This window comes from Pan paniscus, chromosome 5 (assembly GCF_029289425.2).
Source record: "Pan paniscus chromosome 5, NHGRI_mPanPan1-v2.0_pri, whole genome shotgun sequence".
In the NCBI taxonomy this organism is placed as follows: Eukaryota; Metazoa; Chordata; class Mammalia; order Primates; family Hominidae; genus Pan; species Pan paniscus.
In genome coordinates this window covers 153959218-153977027 of record NC_073254.2, presented here as the reverse complement: position 1 = coordinate 153977027, position 17810 = coordinate 153959218, and the positions used below count along the sequence as shown (strand labels likewise).

Genomic DNA, 17810 nt, shown 5'->3' with positions numbered 1-17810 from the left:
GACTTTATTAAGCAATCAGTTGGGCAATACCCTGTGCCAGCTAGAAAAGCAGAGAGAGACAGGAGTTTAATTAAAATTGCCAAAAGAACTGCAGTGCGGTTCCTCCTTCCTGCTTCTCCCAACCTCAGCACAACTCACTGACAAGTAGTTACTATGCTTCGATTCTTTCATGCTGCATTTACAAACAGTGCCTCAGTACACAAGTGCTCAGTCAGTTTTCCTGCCTGACCAACTGTGGTTTGTGGCTGCAGCTGTTAAAGGCTATTTGTAAAATCTTGTTGTTCGTAGTTGACTACTCCTTGCCACACTAGACATTCTGCTGCTGAGTCAGGGGCCGCCACAATGCAAATGGCAGACTCAAGTGCATTGTGGGGGCCACTGCTCACCACTGAATGTGCCTTGACTTGGTCCGTGACTACAAAGGGACTGTATCTTTGGCTGGAAGTGGTCAGAGGAAAAACTAGGTTTGCAGATGAGAGTCATCAGAATCTTGAGGATCCTGCTTCTTGTGATGCATCTTGGCAAGTTGATGGCTTTTACTGGATCCATGATCACTTTTTTCTCTGAACCCAGGAAGAAACATTACAAATACACTGCAAGCTATTAAAAATGATGAAATATTGCCAGCATGAAATGATTTATTCACATCAGAGCAAAGAAGGGTGAGCTCATTCCAAGAAAAATCCATCTGTACAAATGTCATTAAAAATGTCCACCATTGGGAATGATAGCAAGAGGGGGAAAAAATTGTCCACCGAACAGAAACTAAACTGCTACCATGGCGATTCCCAAGAGGGGAACTGTGGAGGGGGAGAAGAGAGATTTTACCTTCTACGTCATATGTTTCCATGTTATTTGAGGTTCCTTTTTTGCATGTGCTTTTTTATATTAATAAAGACACTTTGCCATTTTGAAACAGAAAGACATGCTCACCAAGAAGATGACATTGGGTGTAAATTGTGATAGTTACAAGACTGCTATTTACTTCAACAGAGAAAACTAAGGTAGTCTGTAAAAGTAACACCTTCAGAGCTGGCTACATTTTAAATTTGCGATTTCTATTTTCCTGGATACTGCTGGCATGTTTGAAAATACATATGGTGTTATGTATGCCCTAAGTGGCTGTTCACAAATGGGATCAAAGCTACACAAAACACATTTCTAATCAATTTATTTTGTCCTTTATAGATCTTATTGGCCTGCCATGGGTGTGCTTTATATATACGATCATGAGTCTAGCATCCCTGCTTTTTGTTGTTATGTTTATACCTGAGACAAAGGGGTGCTCTTTGGAACAAATATCAATGGAGCTAGCAAAAGTGTAAGTATTACATGCATTGGTTTCTGAACAATACTCTTTGGTCAAAAGTGCAGCTTTTATATACAGCAAAGGAATAATATCTGAAATTATTAGATATTATTAGATTAGGACATTCCCTTTAGCGTAACACTATGTCTCAGTGCATAATTCCAATTTCCCTGCTTTGTCTTTAATTTGGGTGATTCAGCTAAGGAAGAATAACCATTTCTTCCCAATGAATGAAGCTTTTTTTTTTTTCAAACTACAAAGTGAATGTATTTGATTGGCAAGTGCGAATTTTCACTTATCAATGAAATATTGTACTGAATTTGAATAAAATCTTTACAATTGGAATGTTTTTTAACATGTTAGCCTTTTATAATTATCATCAAACTGTAATGCTATTATTCATTACTATGACCAACCAATATGTACGTACAAGGTTACAAGTTTTTTCCTTTTATACGAAACAAAAACAAAAATACATCATTGTAATTAAAAAGCATTAAACCATATTTTCCTTTTTCGTAATGTAATAATTTTTACTAGAACAAAGTTTAATATTTTCACTGTCTGCATTTCTTTTCTGAAAAAGAAACTGTTATTATTGTTGTTTTACTTGATTTTTTCCTGAAACTAATTTTGTTGTACAGAGGATGTGAATCTTCTGTGCTACTGATTAAAACTATCTCATTTAAAAAACAGTTTATTTCCGTAGGTTTTTGGGGAACAGGTGATATTTGGTTACAGAGTAAGTTCTTTAGTGGCGATCGTGAGATTTTGGTGCACCCATCACCGGAGCAGTATACATTGAACTCAATTTGTAGTCTTTTATCCCTCACCACCCCCCAATGCTTCCCCCACCCAGTCCCCAACCAACGGGTGAACATTTTAAAGCTCTACTCAGTAACCATCTCAGAACTTCTTCCGCCTCTCTAGCTCCCCCCAACAGGTTTTCTTTGTTTGGGGTTTGGGGTGGGTCCTGGAAATGTAGATATACCATGTTCACACCGGGCTAGGAACTTGGGTCTCAGCCTTTCCATCTCTATCAGACTTATAACTCCTTCTCTGTGCCCTAAACACTTGCTAAGGCTAAGATTAGCAGAAAAACTCTCAGGCTTAACCATCTACCGTTGTTCTAAATATTGCACATTTAAGGTAATTTTAAGAAAGATAAGTTTCTTATATGAATAGGCTTTTAGAAAACTGGTTTAAAAAATTTCACCAGGAGAGATTGTTTAAACAGTTTAACTTAGAAGTGAAACATTTAATTTAGAAGTGAGTGGCAGAAAATTCCCTTTCCTTTCTTAGTAGCTCTAATTGCCAAAACCATGTCCTGGGGGAAGAGGTGAGACATAGGGGCTAAGAATGAAGCAGAACTTGTTACTCTTCCTAGGATTACATCATTCCATTTAGAAATGCAGGGATACTTATTGTTGGGTTTTAATATAATGGGAGGAAACTACATTTTCACAATTTGTGATTTTCTTTTAAAAATACTTTGAAAACAGTAGAGAAAAATGTATGATTACAGATATTGTGGGCATAGCGATTCTTCAGCTTTTACTTGAAGGAAGAATAAACCTGATAGGTGAATTGTTAGTAGGTATATGTGTGCATGTGTATTTATATTGAACTAACCATTAATCCTGGCTTATTGGGGGTATAGTAAGTAGGATTGTGGAAAATTTTCACTTTGTGCTTTATACACTTTTAGATGGTCTAAATTTTAAAATATTTTACTTTAGAAAAAGCAGAAAAAAATTCTCCCAGTTTAAGCTTAAGGTAAATATCAAATTATAAGGCTAATTTTTTTTGATACAGATGAGGCCCTGTTTTCAAAAAAATAAAATGAAAATGATTCATTTACAATGGGAAATAAAATTGTGAGGAAGGCTGGCTATATCCTTGGACTAACTAACGCATTGCCTGGCTCTATCCAAGTGGAGGTTAAAATGATTGGATTTCTCGGTGAGCATTAGACTCTGAATAAGGCTATCAATTACAAACACGATTTAAATAATCAATGGCCTCAGACTTTGATAAGCCAATGTATCCACCTGTAAACTGGCAACATTCCTCATGGATTCAGGTTTTTCCATAACTGAGATGCCAGGACACCGATGACTTCCAAATCTATTGGTACTCCTCCATTTCTCATCCTTCCTTATGCCTGTTTCACATCAATTATCCATTGCTGCATAACAAAGCATCCCAAATGTTGCAGCTGAAAACAACTATTTCCCATGATTCTTTGGTTTGGCTGGGTGGTGCCTCTGCTTGTTTTGCCTGGGCTCACTCACATGTCTCCCTGGGCAGGAGGGCCCACAATCACATGGGACTTGATCACATAGGTGGCAGTAGGTGCTGGCTGTCAATGGGGAGCTTCAGTCCTCCCCAGTGGCTTCTCATCCTTGAGGAGGCAAAGTGGCTTCCTCACATGTCAAACTCAGGGCAACTTTCCAAGGTAGTGAAGGCAGAAAGAAGCTGCAAGTCTCTCTGAGGTTTACATCAGGAAGACACACATCACTTTGACCACTTTCTATTGTCAGCACAAGTCCTGAGGCCAGCCTAGATACAACAGGTGAAGAAAGAGACCTAACCTCTTGATGAGATGAAGGGCAAAGAATTTCTGACCACATTTAATCTATCACACCTACTCTTTCTTGAAGTTCTTTTAGCTCATGTGAAACAATCTTCTTTCCTGGAGGGCCTCCTAGCTCACGGCTCTAATCTCCTGATTTCTCCTTCTGTTCCTACATTTTAACTAACTTTGAAGATTCAGCTCTACATCCTTATGCTTTCAGACCCAACTCAAGTACTCATCCTCGAAGCCCTGAGTAGCTCTAGCCCTGGAGAATAATCCTTTGTCCTAGATTTTCAATATCTTCTAGCCCTCTTTACTTCTATACTGCGTTGGCTAGAACTCTTGTGGTTTCATCTTGTTAATTAATAAAGTTTTAGTTTCCAGGAATGCTCTGTCCATTATCTTTCTTATGTAACTCCTACAATGCCTACCTAGCTTAATATTGATTTCTGGTAGATGATTAAAAAGTATCCACTGTTCAATTTTATAACTTGTTTTGTTGGCTTCATGGTAAATCCACTTTGTGTATATGCACCTTTGAACTACTCATCTACTAACTCAGGGAGCAAAATTCCTTTAAACATTTTGTGGCTGGGTGTAGTGGCTCACCTCTGTAATCCCAGCACTCTGGGAGGACAGGGCAGGCAGAACGCTTGAACCCAGGAGTTTGAGACCAGCCTGAAAACATGGCGAAACCCCATCTCTACCAAAAACACAAAATATTAGCTGGGCATGGTGGCTTGCACCTGTAGTCCCAGCCACTCAGGAAGCTGAGGTAGGAGGATCATCTGAGCCTGGGAAGTCGAGGCTGCAGTGAGCTGTGATTGCACCACTGCATTCAGCCTGGGTGACAGAGTGAGACCCTGTCTCAAAAGCACACACACACAAAAAGTAAAATTTTGTGAATTATTGTGAACAAAAATAACTGAAAAATTGAGGCAGGGAGAAAGTAGCAATTAATTAATTGAATGAAACTATATAGGCCTCCCTTACTATCACAACCCGTTGTACTCTCTTAAAAAAGTCAAACTTGAAAGCAGAATGTTCTGTATAAGATTAAGGACTTTCAAATCCTTTTTTTCATATAGGGTTGTCAGATTGTATCAAATTGCAAACCAAATGAAAATTCAATGACAGAACTTAAGAAAATCTTTCTTTCTAGTAGGCTTCCAGAATAAGATATTCCTTAAGAACATATGATGTGGGTATCTAAAACCCAACAGAACTTATTAATTCAGAATTTGGGGTGGGGAAAGAATCTGTCTAAATTATTAAAATTCTGACTTAGGAAATGTTTTTGAAAGAATCACATTTCTGTTACTTTTGAGTCATGCAGTTACTCAAACTTAAATCCAGACCCTCTCCAAGAAAGTTATAAATTGCAAATTAGGAGAGGACCAAAAGCCAAAGGTACTGTTGACCTCTAAACAGACTATAGGAGAACTGCAAGGTTTGTAATGAAGAACAAAAATAAAGGCAATTATGAAAGATGAGATGGCAAAACAATTTTACATTTTAAAGTCATTACAGCAGTAGTAATCCCTACTAGCTATAAACCATGAGGAAGCCCAGTACTGAGGACAAAAAGGAAAAGGTGCTTTTAGAATTTTTTTTTCAACATTTATTTTAGAATCAGAGGCCACATGTGCAGGTTTGTTACAAAGGTTTACTGCATGATGCTGAGGTTTGGAGTATGAATGACTCTGTCACCCAGGTAGTGAACATAGTACCCAATAGGTAGTTTTCTAGCCCTTGCCCACCTCCATCTCTCTCCTCTCCAGTCGTCTCAGTGTCTATTTTTGCCTCTTTATGTCCATGAGTACCCAATGTTTAGCTCCCACTTATAAGTGAGAACAAACAGTACTTGCTTTTCTGTTTCTACATTAGTTCACTTAAGAAAATGGCCTCCAGCTCCATCCGTATTGCTACAAATGATTTCGTTCTTTTTGACGGCTGTGTAGTATTCCACGGTGTATATATACCACATTTTCTTTATCCAATCCACTGCTCATGGACACCTGGGTTGATTCCACATGTTTGCTATTATGAATAGTGATGCAATGAACGTATGGGTTCATGTGTCCTTTTGGTAAAATGATTCATTTTCCTTTGGGTATATACTCAGTAATAAGATTGCTGTGTCACATGGTAGGTTAACTTTTTTTTGAGATAGAGTCTCGCTCTGTTGCCCCTAGGCTGGAGTGCAGTGACATGAGCTCAGCTCACTGTAAGCTCCGCCTCCCAGGTTAACACCATTCTCCTGCCTCAGCCTCCCAAGTAGCTGGGACTCCAGGCGCCTGCTGCCACGCCCGGCTTTTTTTTTTTTTTTTTTGTATTTTTAGTAGAGACGGGGTTTCACCGTGTTAGCCAGGATTGTCTCGATCTCCTGACCTCGTGATCTGCCCGCCTTTGCCTCCTGGTTAACTTCTATTCATGCAATACTAGTGAGCCAGAGGCTTTTCTGAGCTGAACCAACGGGTTGGCAAAAGCTTTTAAAATGACAATGTGAGCAGCCTGGCTTATGTAAATTGACCAAAGTATCTAAAGGGTATACGTTAAACAAGGTTTCCAACAGAGAAATGTCAGAGACAAAAAAATACAGTAAGTTATCAAATTAGTTAAGGAAATGCGAGGTGGTAGAAAGCCCATGGAACCTGCTTGTGCACAGAAGCTGAGGTGAACTTGAAGAATGAGGAAGGACACTGCTGAGTTAAGAGAGCCTTCATGAATTTACAAGTTAATAAAACAATGAATCAACTTTTGTCACCAAGGTAACAGTCCTGATGTAGAAATCCCAATGTCTATTTCTAAGAAAGGAAACTACAATATCAAGTTAACTTCAAACATGATACTACACATTGCTTAGCATTTTCCTCTACATTTGGAGCTGGGTTCTACCCCTATTTCTAAAAAGCTGAAAAAACAAATATTCTTCCAAGGATGTTAAGTTTCTTATAAAATAAACAGTGACTCAGCTGAGAGGTCAGAAAAGATTTCTGCAATAATGTAATTTGAAAAGATTTTATTTTGAACTTCTGCCTTGCAAGCTACAAACTCAAAATGGGATGTGATGTTTGCCATATTTGCTGTTTCAGCTGTGATTTACTTTTCCCCCCAGCTTAAGTGGGCACAAATGGAGAAAGCAAACAAGTTAATGTTTTGTAAATATTTCAGTTCTGAGGCAAACTTACTTTTCACTTTTAGCAGTTAATTTGATGTGGCCATTTCTTCATCCATCCATCCATCCAATTCATTTATTCAACAAATATTTATCGAGCATCTACTATGTGCCAGGCACTGATCTAGGTTCTACAATAACATTATCAGCGAGTACAATCACCATGAGATTTCCAGTATACTGATTAGATAGTAAGTGACTAAAGGACTACTTTCAACTGGGCGGATCTGAGAAGGCTATTCTGAGAGGTAACATTTAAGATAAAACCTGGGTAATAAAGAGCCAACCTTGGAAGATAGGGGAGTAAATCCAGGCAGAAAAAACAGATAGTGCAAAGGCTAAGTCAGAAACACACTTGACTTGTTCCAGAAATGGAAAGAAGGCTGTAATCTTTGACAATGAGTTAGGAAGTAGGTAGAGACTAGTGTGCAGGGCTTTGCAGGCTGAGTGAAGAGTTTGGTTTCATTCTAATTGCAGTGGAAGCTACTGAAGGATTTTAAGCAGGGCAGTGACATGATCTGATTTACACTTTAAAGTGTGCCATAGTAAGTGTCTGCAGCCATCCAGCTGAAGGAGGCTGGGAAAGCATGCGATTCTAGTGCTGGGTCTCCTTTTCCATCGCGACCACGGACCTTAAGTGGCCTTCAATCACATGTGGCAATCACACATATCCCTAGTCAATTAACTTTGCTTCTCTCCTAGACACATGTTCCAGATCACTTTCTCTCCGGAAACCTCCTCATTTCCTCATTCCTCACTGATGGCCTTGCTTCTGACTTCACTGAGAAAATGGACATAATCAGGGGGAAACTTCCACCCCTTCCACATACACAACCATTCCTCCAGGGCCTATGTAGGAATGCAGTCCTTCCTATGAGAGCCCCCTTCACCCCCTCTCTCCTCTCTCCCTTCTCCGGCACATTCTCCAGCAATTCTCCCAGCTCACTGCTGCATCATCTGCATCTTTACCTACTCCTCATCAGCACAGAAACCTGCTGTGATTCTTTCTCCAGCTTTTTAAAAACAAAACAAAACAAAAGGTCTTTTTGTGCCACTTTTCTCTCCAGCTTTTGCCCTATTTCTTGGGTACTATTTATAGCCAAGTTTTTCTAAAGCGTTGTCTATATTCGCTGTCATCACTTGTGCTTCTGCTCTTCCCATTCTCACGAAGCTGCTCCAGTGAGACCGTTATGGCCACTCCGCTCCTGAAATTACTTTTTAACATCCCAATTACCTCCATGTTGGTTAACTCTGTGGTCAATTCTCACTCCTCATCTTAGATTATCCCCAGCATTTGACTGGAGATAGTGCGTTTGGCTGGGGATAGTCCTTCCTGAAATGCTTGCCTCACATCCTTCTGCGACCCGTCCCCTGGTTATCTCTTACCTATGGGTCTCTATTCCTCTGCTTCCTCTCTTAAAGTTGGTGTGCCCTGGGGCTTAGTCCCCTGACCACTTCTCTATCACCCTCACCAGCCAGTTGATCTCAGTCAATGTTAGTTTCTTTTTAGTTTGTTTGAGATGGAGTCTCGCTCTGTCGCCCAGGTTGGAGTGCCATCTCGGCTCAATGCAAGCTCTGCCTCCCAGGTTCACGCCATTCTCCTGCCTCAGCCTCCCGAGTAGCTGGGACTACAGGTGCCCGCCACCACGCCTGGCTAATTTTTTTGTATTTTTAGTAGAGACGGGGTTTCACCATGTTAGCCAGGATGGTCTCGATCTCCTGACCTCGTGATCCACCCACCTAGGCCTCCTGAAGTGCTGGGATTACAGGCGTGAGCCACCGCGTCCAGCCAGTTTTATAGTTTTTATCTCATTGATATGCCAGGGTCTGAAATTTATGTCTCTAGCTATCTCTCTAGAATTCAAGGCTTGTTTATTCAACTGCTTACTCTACATGTCTTTCCAAATGTCTAACAGATACCTAATACCTCACATGCCCTAAATTGAACCTGTGATGTTCTCAAACCTATTCTACTCACTGCCTTACCCACCTCAGTTGATGTCAATGTTATCCTACCACTTTGGCCACAAACTTTGGAGTCTTTCCTCTTTCTCACATACTCCACATTCAGTCTATCAGGAAGTTGTGTTGGCTCTTACTTCAAAATATATCCAGAGCCTGAACACCTTCACGGCTGCCCTGGTCTGAGTCACCATGATCTCCATCCTGAATTACTGCAATACCCACTTACTGGTCCCCATTTCTGCCTTTGTCCCCTCCCATCAGTTCTCTACACAGTGGCCAGAATGACCCCTTAAAATGCAATCAAGGTATTCTTTTGCTCCAATCCTCCAGTGGCTCTCCAGCAAGAGCAGAAGCCTTCCAATGCCCTTCCAGCCCTGCACAGCCTGCTAATCTCCCCTTCTTCTCTCACAGCCACACAGGCCAGAGGCTGCATCCCAGACACATCAGGCATGCTCAAGGCTCCAGATCGTGGCACTTGTTTTCTCTGCCTCGAATTCTCTTATCCTAGATATCCACCTGTCTTGCTGCTTCACCTCCATCAGACTTTTCCTGTCCCTCTATTTCAAATCCCAATTGTGTAGCCAACTCTGCACCCACTTTCCAATCCTTCAGTTTTAACCAAAGCAGAAACACTACATTTTACTTGGTCTACTGTCTATCTCTTCCTGCTATATTTAAATTCCATGAAGCCAGGGAATTTTGTTCACTGTTGTTTCCCAACACTTGGAACAATTCCTTGGCATATAATCGAAGCTCGGCATTGAATAGATGAAAAAACATGAATGAAACGGATACAAGAATAAGGTAATGAAGTAGTCAGGATGACACTGCAAGTTTTAGCTGAGAAACTGGACAGATGGTGAGATGCGGAAGCCTGAGAGAGGACTAGGTTTCAGGGCTCAGGACAGAATAGAGCTCGGATTTGGAGATATTGTGAGATGTCCATTAGACATCAAATAGACACATTAGTAGTAGGCAGTTGGATACGTAAGTCTGAAATTTGGAGACTCTAGGGGTTAGAGTCAAATGTGGGTGGCCGTCAGCTTATAAGTGGTATTTAAGTCCTGAAGCCAGATAAGCTTATCTGGTCAGAGAACAGAGAGAGAAGGGACTAGGCCCAGTTTTGTGCCAAACTTAGAGACCGAGCAAAGAAGAGAGTGTTAAAAGGGACTGAAAAGAAGCCAACAGTGAGGCTGGAGGAAAGCCAGAAGTGTTGTAGGAAGGTGGGACTGGAGAGGCCAAGCACAAAGACAGATGTAACCACAGGCTCAGTGGAATGAGAGGACAGAAGCTGACTGATGTGGTTGGAGGACAAAATGGAAGTGAAGTGAAGAAGCAACAGTCCACTCCTTGCATCAATTTTGCTGTGAAGGGGAACAGAAAAGCAGGATGGTCACGCCCTAGACTCATTTCCAATCACTGCTTCATTCACAAGCATTTCACTCACCCTCTAACCACTCCTCTCTCCAGCTCACTTCCTCAAGTACTGGCACTTCAACAAGTCTTCAGCCCCATGACGACCTGGAGGCCCATGCTCTCCCTTCCTTCCTTACCCTGCTTCCTACTTTCCATGGCCCACCAAGGCCACTTCTTTGCATTTCCCCTTCTCCCTTTACTCTCTTCTCTCTCCCTCCATCACTCAGGCAAACCTTAACTCTGACCAAGTCAACTCTTAGTTTATTTTAACCCTGCATTCAAGGAGCTAAACCTGGTTGAATCAAACACACAACTATGCTGATCAGCCTTGTTTTAACCTTATGAACATAAATCTCAAGTAGATCTTGAGGAATACCCTGCAATATACCACATTTCCCTGGTGAGTTGACGTTCCTACTTTCGAAGATGATTACTTCACACCAATACTTTTCCCAAGCCTCCAGGACCCCCTCCCACTTCTTCACTCTAATTATTTTGCTTTTTAGTTCACTGAGAAAATAAATTGAGACCACCTTGTCCTCCTGCCACAAGATCTTCTAACCTACCTACATCTATGCCCACACACACTGCCTTGTTGCAAAGGCCAGTGCTTCCATTTCTACACTGACTGCATCAATTTCCCCCTCCTATGGGATTATCATCACGCACACACACACAAAGCTGCAGTATTTCCCATCCTGAAAAAATACCTTCCTCAGATTTCTCTCCAGATACCAACCGTTTCCCTGTCCCAGCTTCTCAGGTCTCTGGGATTCTCTGCAGGAGTTCCCTCCCTAACTTCATTCCATTTTCTGATCATCGTCACTGCTTTAGAGAGATGCCACCTGTATAATACAGTCTGTCCTCTCCCACCCAACTAAACCCTTTTTTCTCCTTCCCCGTTTATTTCTCATTTGCACTTTTACTACTTCAAGTTATAAGCTCGTCTCCCCTCTAAAATCTAAGTAAGCTCCTTGAAAACAGAAGTCTTTATCTACTCAACCCATACTACCTACATATTGTGGCCACTCAAATCATCGGTTAAATTACAGAAAAAGGTATTTGAAAAGGGAGGTTCAAAGGCAGCTCTTCATTTTTAGTAAAGGTAAAATACAATAGCATCTTTTTATGCTGATGGGAAGAATCCTGTAGAAAAATTTGTTAATGCAGGAGTAAGGGATAACGTAGAAGATAGAAGAGATATAAATATAGGCACATTGCTGGAGTTTGAGAAATGGAAAAAAATAAGGTCTGGGATGAAACCTCCACTGGTTCTCTGTATGTAATACTATCCTTGGAATCCTTCCCCACAGAGCTGACTGCTGGGATTGTATTCTGAGAAGACACCGTTACCCCTTGCATGAGATTGACCAAAGTCTGTGGCATACTGAATTTCATGATGCAGCAGGATTCCTAATAAAAATGTGTATTTATTTTTGCATAGCTAAAACATTAAAGCCCCAGGGTGGTTTAAAAAATAATAGCCTACACATTTTTTTCATGTAAACTAAGAATGACATTTTCATTAGTGCCTCTTTCTCTTTCAGGAACTATGTGAAAAACAACATTTGTTTTATGAGTCATCACCAAGAAGAATTAGTGCCAAAACAGCCTCAAAAAAGAAAATCCCAGGAGCAGCTCTTGGAGTGTAACAAGCTGTGTGGTAGGGGCCAATCCAGGCAGCTTTCTCCAGAGACCTAATGGCCTCAACACCTTCTGAACGTGGATAGTGCCAGAACACTTAGGAGGGTGTCTTTGGACCAATGCATAGTTGCGACTCCTGTGCTCTCTTTTCAGTGTCATGGAACTGGTTTTGAAGAGACACTCTGAAATGATAAAGACAGCCTTTAATCCCCCTCCTCCCCAGAAGGAACCTCAAAAGGTAGATGAGGTACAAGGTCCTAAGTGATCTCTTTTTCTGAGCAGGATATCAGGTTAAAAAAAAAAAGTTACTGGCTGGTTTAATACTTTCTACCTTCTTCACAGAGCAGCCTTTGAATAGACTATGTCCTAGTGAAGACATCAACCTCTGCCTTAAGCTATGTATCTATGGAGGCCAGTCGCAGCTTTATTATGCAGACACACAAGTGGTCTGGACATGAGCGTACAGTTTCTGCCTACCAAGACACTACTTGCACTGGATCTTACGCAAAAAAGAACCAGAACACACAGTGTGGACAACTGCCCATATATTCTATCTAGATTAGGAGAGGGTCCTGGCTAGGATTTTAGTGGTAATTCCTAGTTACATTCAACAAGTATAAAGATTATAGAGCTTATTTTATGAACTATAAACTATAATTTAATGCAAAATATCCTTTTATGAATTTCATGTTAATATTGTGAAATATTAAAATAATTCCGCAATAGTTGAGAAAAATGAGCATTTTTTTCCATTTTTAAAAAATGCATAGAAAAGACAATTTTAAAATCCTGGGACCATATTTATTTAGAAGTAGCTGTTAGTAAAACATTAGAAAAGGAGTCAGGCCATTAGGTTATTTATCCAAATCTCTAAGCAATTAGGTTGAAGTTACTAAGTCAAGCCTAGAAAAGCTGCCTCCTTGTAAGGCTTTCATGACAATGTATAGTAATCCACAGTGTCCTGCAATTCTTCACACTCCTCAGGAATATCACTACCTCAGGTTACGGTACACAGGCTATAATTGACGATGACGTTCAGATAACTGAAGACACAATAAATGACATTCAGACATCAGGACAATTCCCTCATGTTCTTTTCTATGATGGCCACCTGTACCAGCAACGTGGGTTTCACCCACACAACGACGAACTGTTCTCTTACTTCTCCAGTTGATTTTAAAGACTTGTTAAGAGGTCTTACTAATAAAATTTGGGTATGATAGAAAATCCACAATCAAATCTTGAACCAAATAACATATTAAATTACTAATATTTAAGTGATGGAAGACACACAAAAAACTTAAAAGCACGAACAACCTAACTTGAAAAAGAATTTTAAAATATGATTAACCTGAAGAAAAGAGAATCCTAAGAGCCAAAGCTCCTTTTTATTTAGCTTGGAATTTTCCTATTGGTTCCTAACAAACTGTCCCAATGTCATATAAGGAAACATGATCTACTACATTCCTTTATAACAATGTGGAGAGACTATAAACCTATGTAAGTAGTAAAACTATATCAGAGACTCAGGAGACTGACTAAAAGGCCTGGATCTGCAGTGTATTATCTGTATAAAAATTGGCAGGGGGAAGCTAAAAGGAAAGGAGATTGGAGATCTCAATTCTATCATGGTGTATTTCATACGCAAATCAGAGCATGCATTGTTTTTTGTTTTTGGAAAAGAGAAGGGAAGTGTGTTCTGCCCCATGTTTCCTTCTGTGTTTATAGTTCAAACTCTATATATACTTCAGGTATTTTTTGTTTAGCCCTTCATTATAAATGGGCAGGAAATTGTTTATCAACCTAGCCAGTTTATTACTAGTGACCTTGACTTCAGTATCTTGAGCATTCTTTTATATTTTTCTTTTATTATCCTGAGTCTGTAACTAAACAATTTTGTCTTCAAATTTTTATCCAATATCCATTGCACCATACCAAATCAAGCTTTTTGATTTTCAAAAATAAAAAGGGGGAAATACTTACAACTTGTACATATATATTCAGTTTTTATTTATAAAAAAAATTTACAGTACTTATGGAGAGCCAGCAGAAGACATCAGAGCACTCACTTCTTCCCATCTTTGTTAAGGTTAGCGAATTACCCATGGACACTATTAGGTGAGGCTCATTCGGCAGCCCTGAAAACAAACCTGGTCACACTGTCTTTACCCTCTCCCTTCAGATAAAGCACTTCGATTATCTATTGATCTGCCCAGTTTTCAAGTCATGCGAATACTAAAAAGGTTACATCATCTGGATCTGTACCTTGGCTATATAAGCATGTTTTCCCCCTATTCTATGTTTCTTTTTTTGGTGAACATTGCAAAACAGGAGGTGACTTATTACTGTTAATTAAAACTAAATGAAAAATGTCAAGTCTTTAAAACAGTGAGCTTGTAACTCTTTCATGTAATTTTATTCTCTATGAATTTGGCTATCCTACTGAATCTTAAAATAAAAGGAAATAAACACTTTTTTTTAAAAAAAAAGGAAAAATAAAAGTCTAAAAATCTCAATGAAATATTTCACAAGAAGGAAAAATGTAAGTTAGCCTTTGCTTTCCACTTTGGAATAAGCAGGAGGTTAGGGAAGGCAATGAGAAGAAAAAAGATAAAAATAATATGTGTTGTTCAGTGCAGTGCCTAAGCTAGGTTTTCAAGATTTTATAATACAGTAAGGAAAATGTACTATATATGGAGGTTAGGATGTTGCAATTTTTCCACAAAGGTTTAAAAACATTTTGGAAATACAAGTTTTTATGGAACATTGTGTTGGAATATTGTCCCCATTAAGTTTCTCCTGAGAAGCTAATTGGACTCTCCACTCAGCTTTATTTCTAGGTATAATCACTGTTGGTTACACTAAACTCCTAAACCTAAATGACAGGGCACAACTACAGCTTGATCCTGTATTACCACATCAGGGCTCCTGGGTGAGCCAGAGACACAGTTTCATAAATGCATATTTATTATAACTTTAAGAGTAGCAATCTCATATACTGAATAGTCACTCTTTAACTCCATTAAATAAGATACAGCAAGGAGAAGGACAGTATCACACAAAATGGCTTTCAAATTCAAGTGGGGCTATTTGATAATTACATTGTGGCACAGAGGCAGCTTATGGGCACTTCTTGTTAAAACATCTCCATGTTACCAACTTCTGACAAGACTCTTAGTATAGGCTTGGGCACCAACCCAAGATTAAAGTCAAGAACCTCAATCACTTCTCTACAACTACAGGTGTTGAGTCTTTCCAGAAAAACAAAGGTCCAAATGAGGCACCATTCATCACAGCTTCTTTCTCATTTCCATCTAGTGGGTAAGAGGTTTCTCTTCTTAAAACTATAATTTCTTAACCTTTACAAGTTATTTAACATTTTCTATCATATTAAATTAGCAACATAAAACATTATCCTTTATCTATAAACTTCTAGTCTGGTTCCCTAGAGTTTATATACACGTTTTTATTTCTAATCTGCAAGAAAAAAAATTCCTATTTGTTATTTGGTAACAGAGCATTAAAAGATACTATACACATGTGGTGCATATATATATATATATATATATATACACACACACACACACACACACACACACACAAAATACACTTCAAAAAGAAGCCAACACACTTTAGCCGAAGTCTTAAGCTTGCATAGATTTTAAAAAAAAGAAGTATGAATACAATTTTTGTTAAAATAGAAAATGGGGAATAAAAGTTATAGAATGAAGAGAGATCTTTTCCAAACTTTTATTTGTGCACATTCAATTGAAAAAGATAACTTTTACAGGTTCTTTGGTGCCCATATTCAGCATACAAAAATGTAAAAGACTATTCACAAATAAAACACATTAGCTCAAAATGGAAAAAAATAACAATGACGACAATAAAACAATCTAAGGTAGTGCACACTGTGACAGCTCTGCTTATGGGGACATGAGAATTACTGCGAAAATAAATAGAATGTCCTTTTGTAAAAGCAGCAATATCATGTCTTGTAAACTTCCTTTTATATTACAGCAAGGTTTGGAATAAAATCCAAAGGGACTGGAGCTTACACTGTAGCCGTGAATGAATAAAAGAGTCTATTTCCTCAATTACTGTTGGTCCAGTTTTCCTTTTGAGTCCAATGTGCAGCAGGTTTAAAAGGTGCTCAGTTAGAGATTCTAACCAATTAAGTGGTGAATTATAAAATTTCTTTCCTGCTTTCAAACACAAATGGGTAAATCTGTTCCACAGCAGTAGCAACAGCCTTTACATTGGGCCCTGTAATAAACACAATGGAGGAAGGAGTGAGAAGAGTTGGAAAAGGGAGCACTAGGAAAAACTGATTTTCCAGAATTAAAAATATTCAAGTGGTATAGAATATCAAGTTAACTGTTAAAAAAAAGAAAACTAGACATATAATTATACACATAGCCATAATAAGTAAAAATAATACAGATTTTGTTCTGGGCAATTAAAGGACATATGAAACACAAAATGAGGTTATTCACTTTGTTTTAGGGCATACAAACTATCATGGACTAATATAAAAAGCACTGTAATATAATATGTACATGAAAGGAAGGAGTAACAAGTGGGACTAAATAACAGCTATCCTTTAAATCACTATCATCTGGCTTCTGGTTAGGCTACAACAGAGGCTCAGGAATATGGAGGAACACAGCAGAGTGAAACAAAGCTGCTACCAAAATGTTGGGAAACCAGAATGCTGGTTTAAAAATCCCCACAGATTTACCACCACTGGGTATCCACATATTTATTACCAATCTGGTCATTTCACCCTCAGAGCTTATACAAGTCAATAGAAAACAAAAAAAGCACAAGGCTACGAGGTGACCATGCATTATGCTAATTCTTGAACAACTTTATAAAAATGTAATCTTTCATTTAAATCGCTAAAAAGAAACATAAAAAAGGACAATGAAAACTATTCTCATAAAATTTTGAATAAAAATGGCTTCACCAATACACACTTAACCTCTTTTGAAAGACCCAGGAAACTAACAAATCCACCCACTGTAAACTCTCTGAAAGTCCTAACCACACATCCTATCTTGGTCAGGTCCTTCCTGACTCACTTTACCCCCACCTTGCTATGCTTTGCTCATGGGAACCAATTCAGTAACATTTCATAGGCTATTCCTGATCTAAGTAAATAATGCATACTGCTTAACCAGGTGAATTGTCTTCAGTTTGTTATTGTTTTGTTTAATATCTAGTAACTCAGTAAATACAGAGTTTTACATATGCATTGTTTTATTATATACTTAGTAGAGATTGTTCAATAGGCTCTGTGGCTTCTCAGACATCCAGGCTCCAAAGTGTAGAAACAGAGAGCTGAAAGAAGGGAACAAACAGACTCGTCTCCTATCATCCCATATTTAAGATGCAGGTGGGATCTTGGGAATACGTTTTGAAAGTCCCCAAGGAAGATGGAAAAACCCATGGGATGAGTCAAAACTAAAGTTTATTTGTTGAGAGACTAAATTATTTTCCTCTGTGGATTGAAGAAAGAAAAAACAAAGCTCAAGGACATTAAAGACATTTTCTTTAATTCTTTTTTGCCTAAGGTTGGGCCTGACTCCCAAGCAATGCCTCTGTACAATTTATAATCATAGTACCATTAAAATGTCACACAGCATGCTAATGCTACCCTTTGACATGAATGCCTAGTTTTCTGAAACCACCCTTTCTCCAAATAAAGATTAAAAGAT

General features: G+C 39.0%; 2 protein-coding genes across 5 annotated transcripts in view; one reads left to right on the top strand and one right to left on the bottom strand.

The window, feature by feature from the left end:
- SLC2A12 (solute carrier family 2 member 12) overlaps nucleotides 1-15736 on the top strand; it is a 65009-nt gene extending 49273 nt beyond the window's left edge. The window contains exons 4-5 of one of the 2 annotated variants that reach the window (XM_008953021.4): nucleotides 1189-1321; nucleotides 11994-15736. In XM_008953021.4, coding sequence (XP_008951269.4) covers nucleotides 1189-1321; nucleotides 11994-12147 — 287 coding nt within the window. In that variant the 3' untranslated portion in view covers nucleotides 12148-15736. The remainder of the gene's footprint in view (nucleotides 1-1188; nucleotides 1322-11993) is intronic. The other variant, XM_055114136.2, reaches the window with a different exon arrangement.
- Nucleotides 15737-15826: 90 nt separating this feature from the next.
- TBPL1 (TATA-box binding protein like 1) overlaps nucleotides 15827-17810 on the bottom strand; it is a 36496-nt gene continuing 34512 nt past the window's right edge. For all 3 annotated transcript variants that reach the window (XM_063605467.1, XM_014345461.4, XM_034962877.3), the window contains one exon: nucleotides 15827-16356. In XM_063605467.1, the coding sequence (XP_063461537.1) occupies nucleotides 16277-16356 (80 nt within the window). In that variant the 3' untranslated portion in view covers nucleotides 15827-16276. The remainder of the gene's footprint in view (nucleotides 16357-17810) is intronic.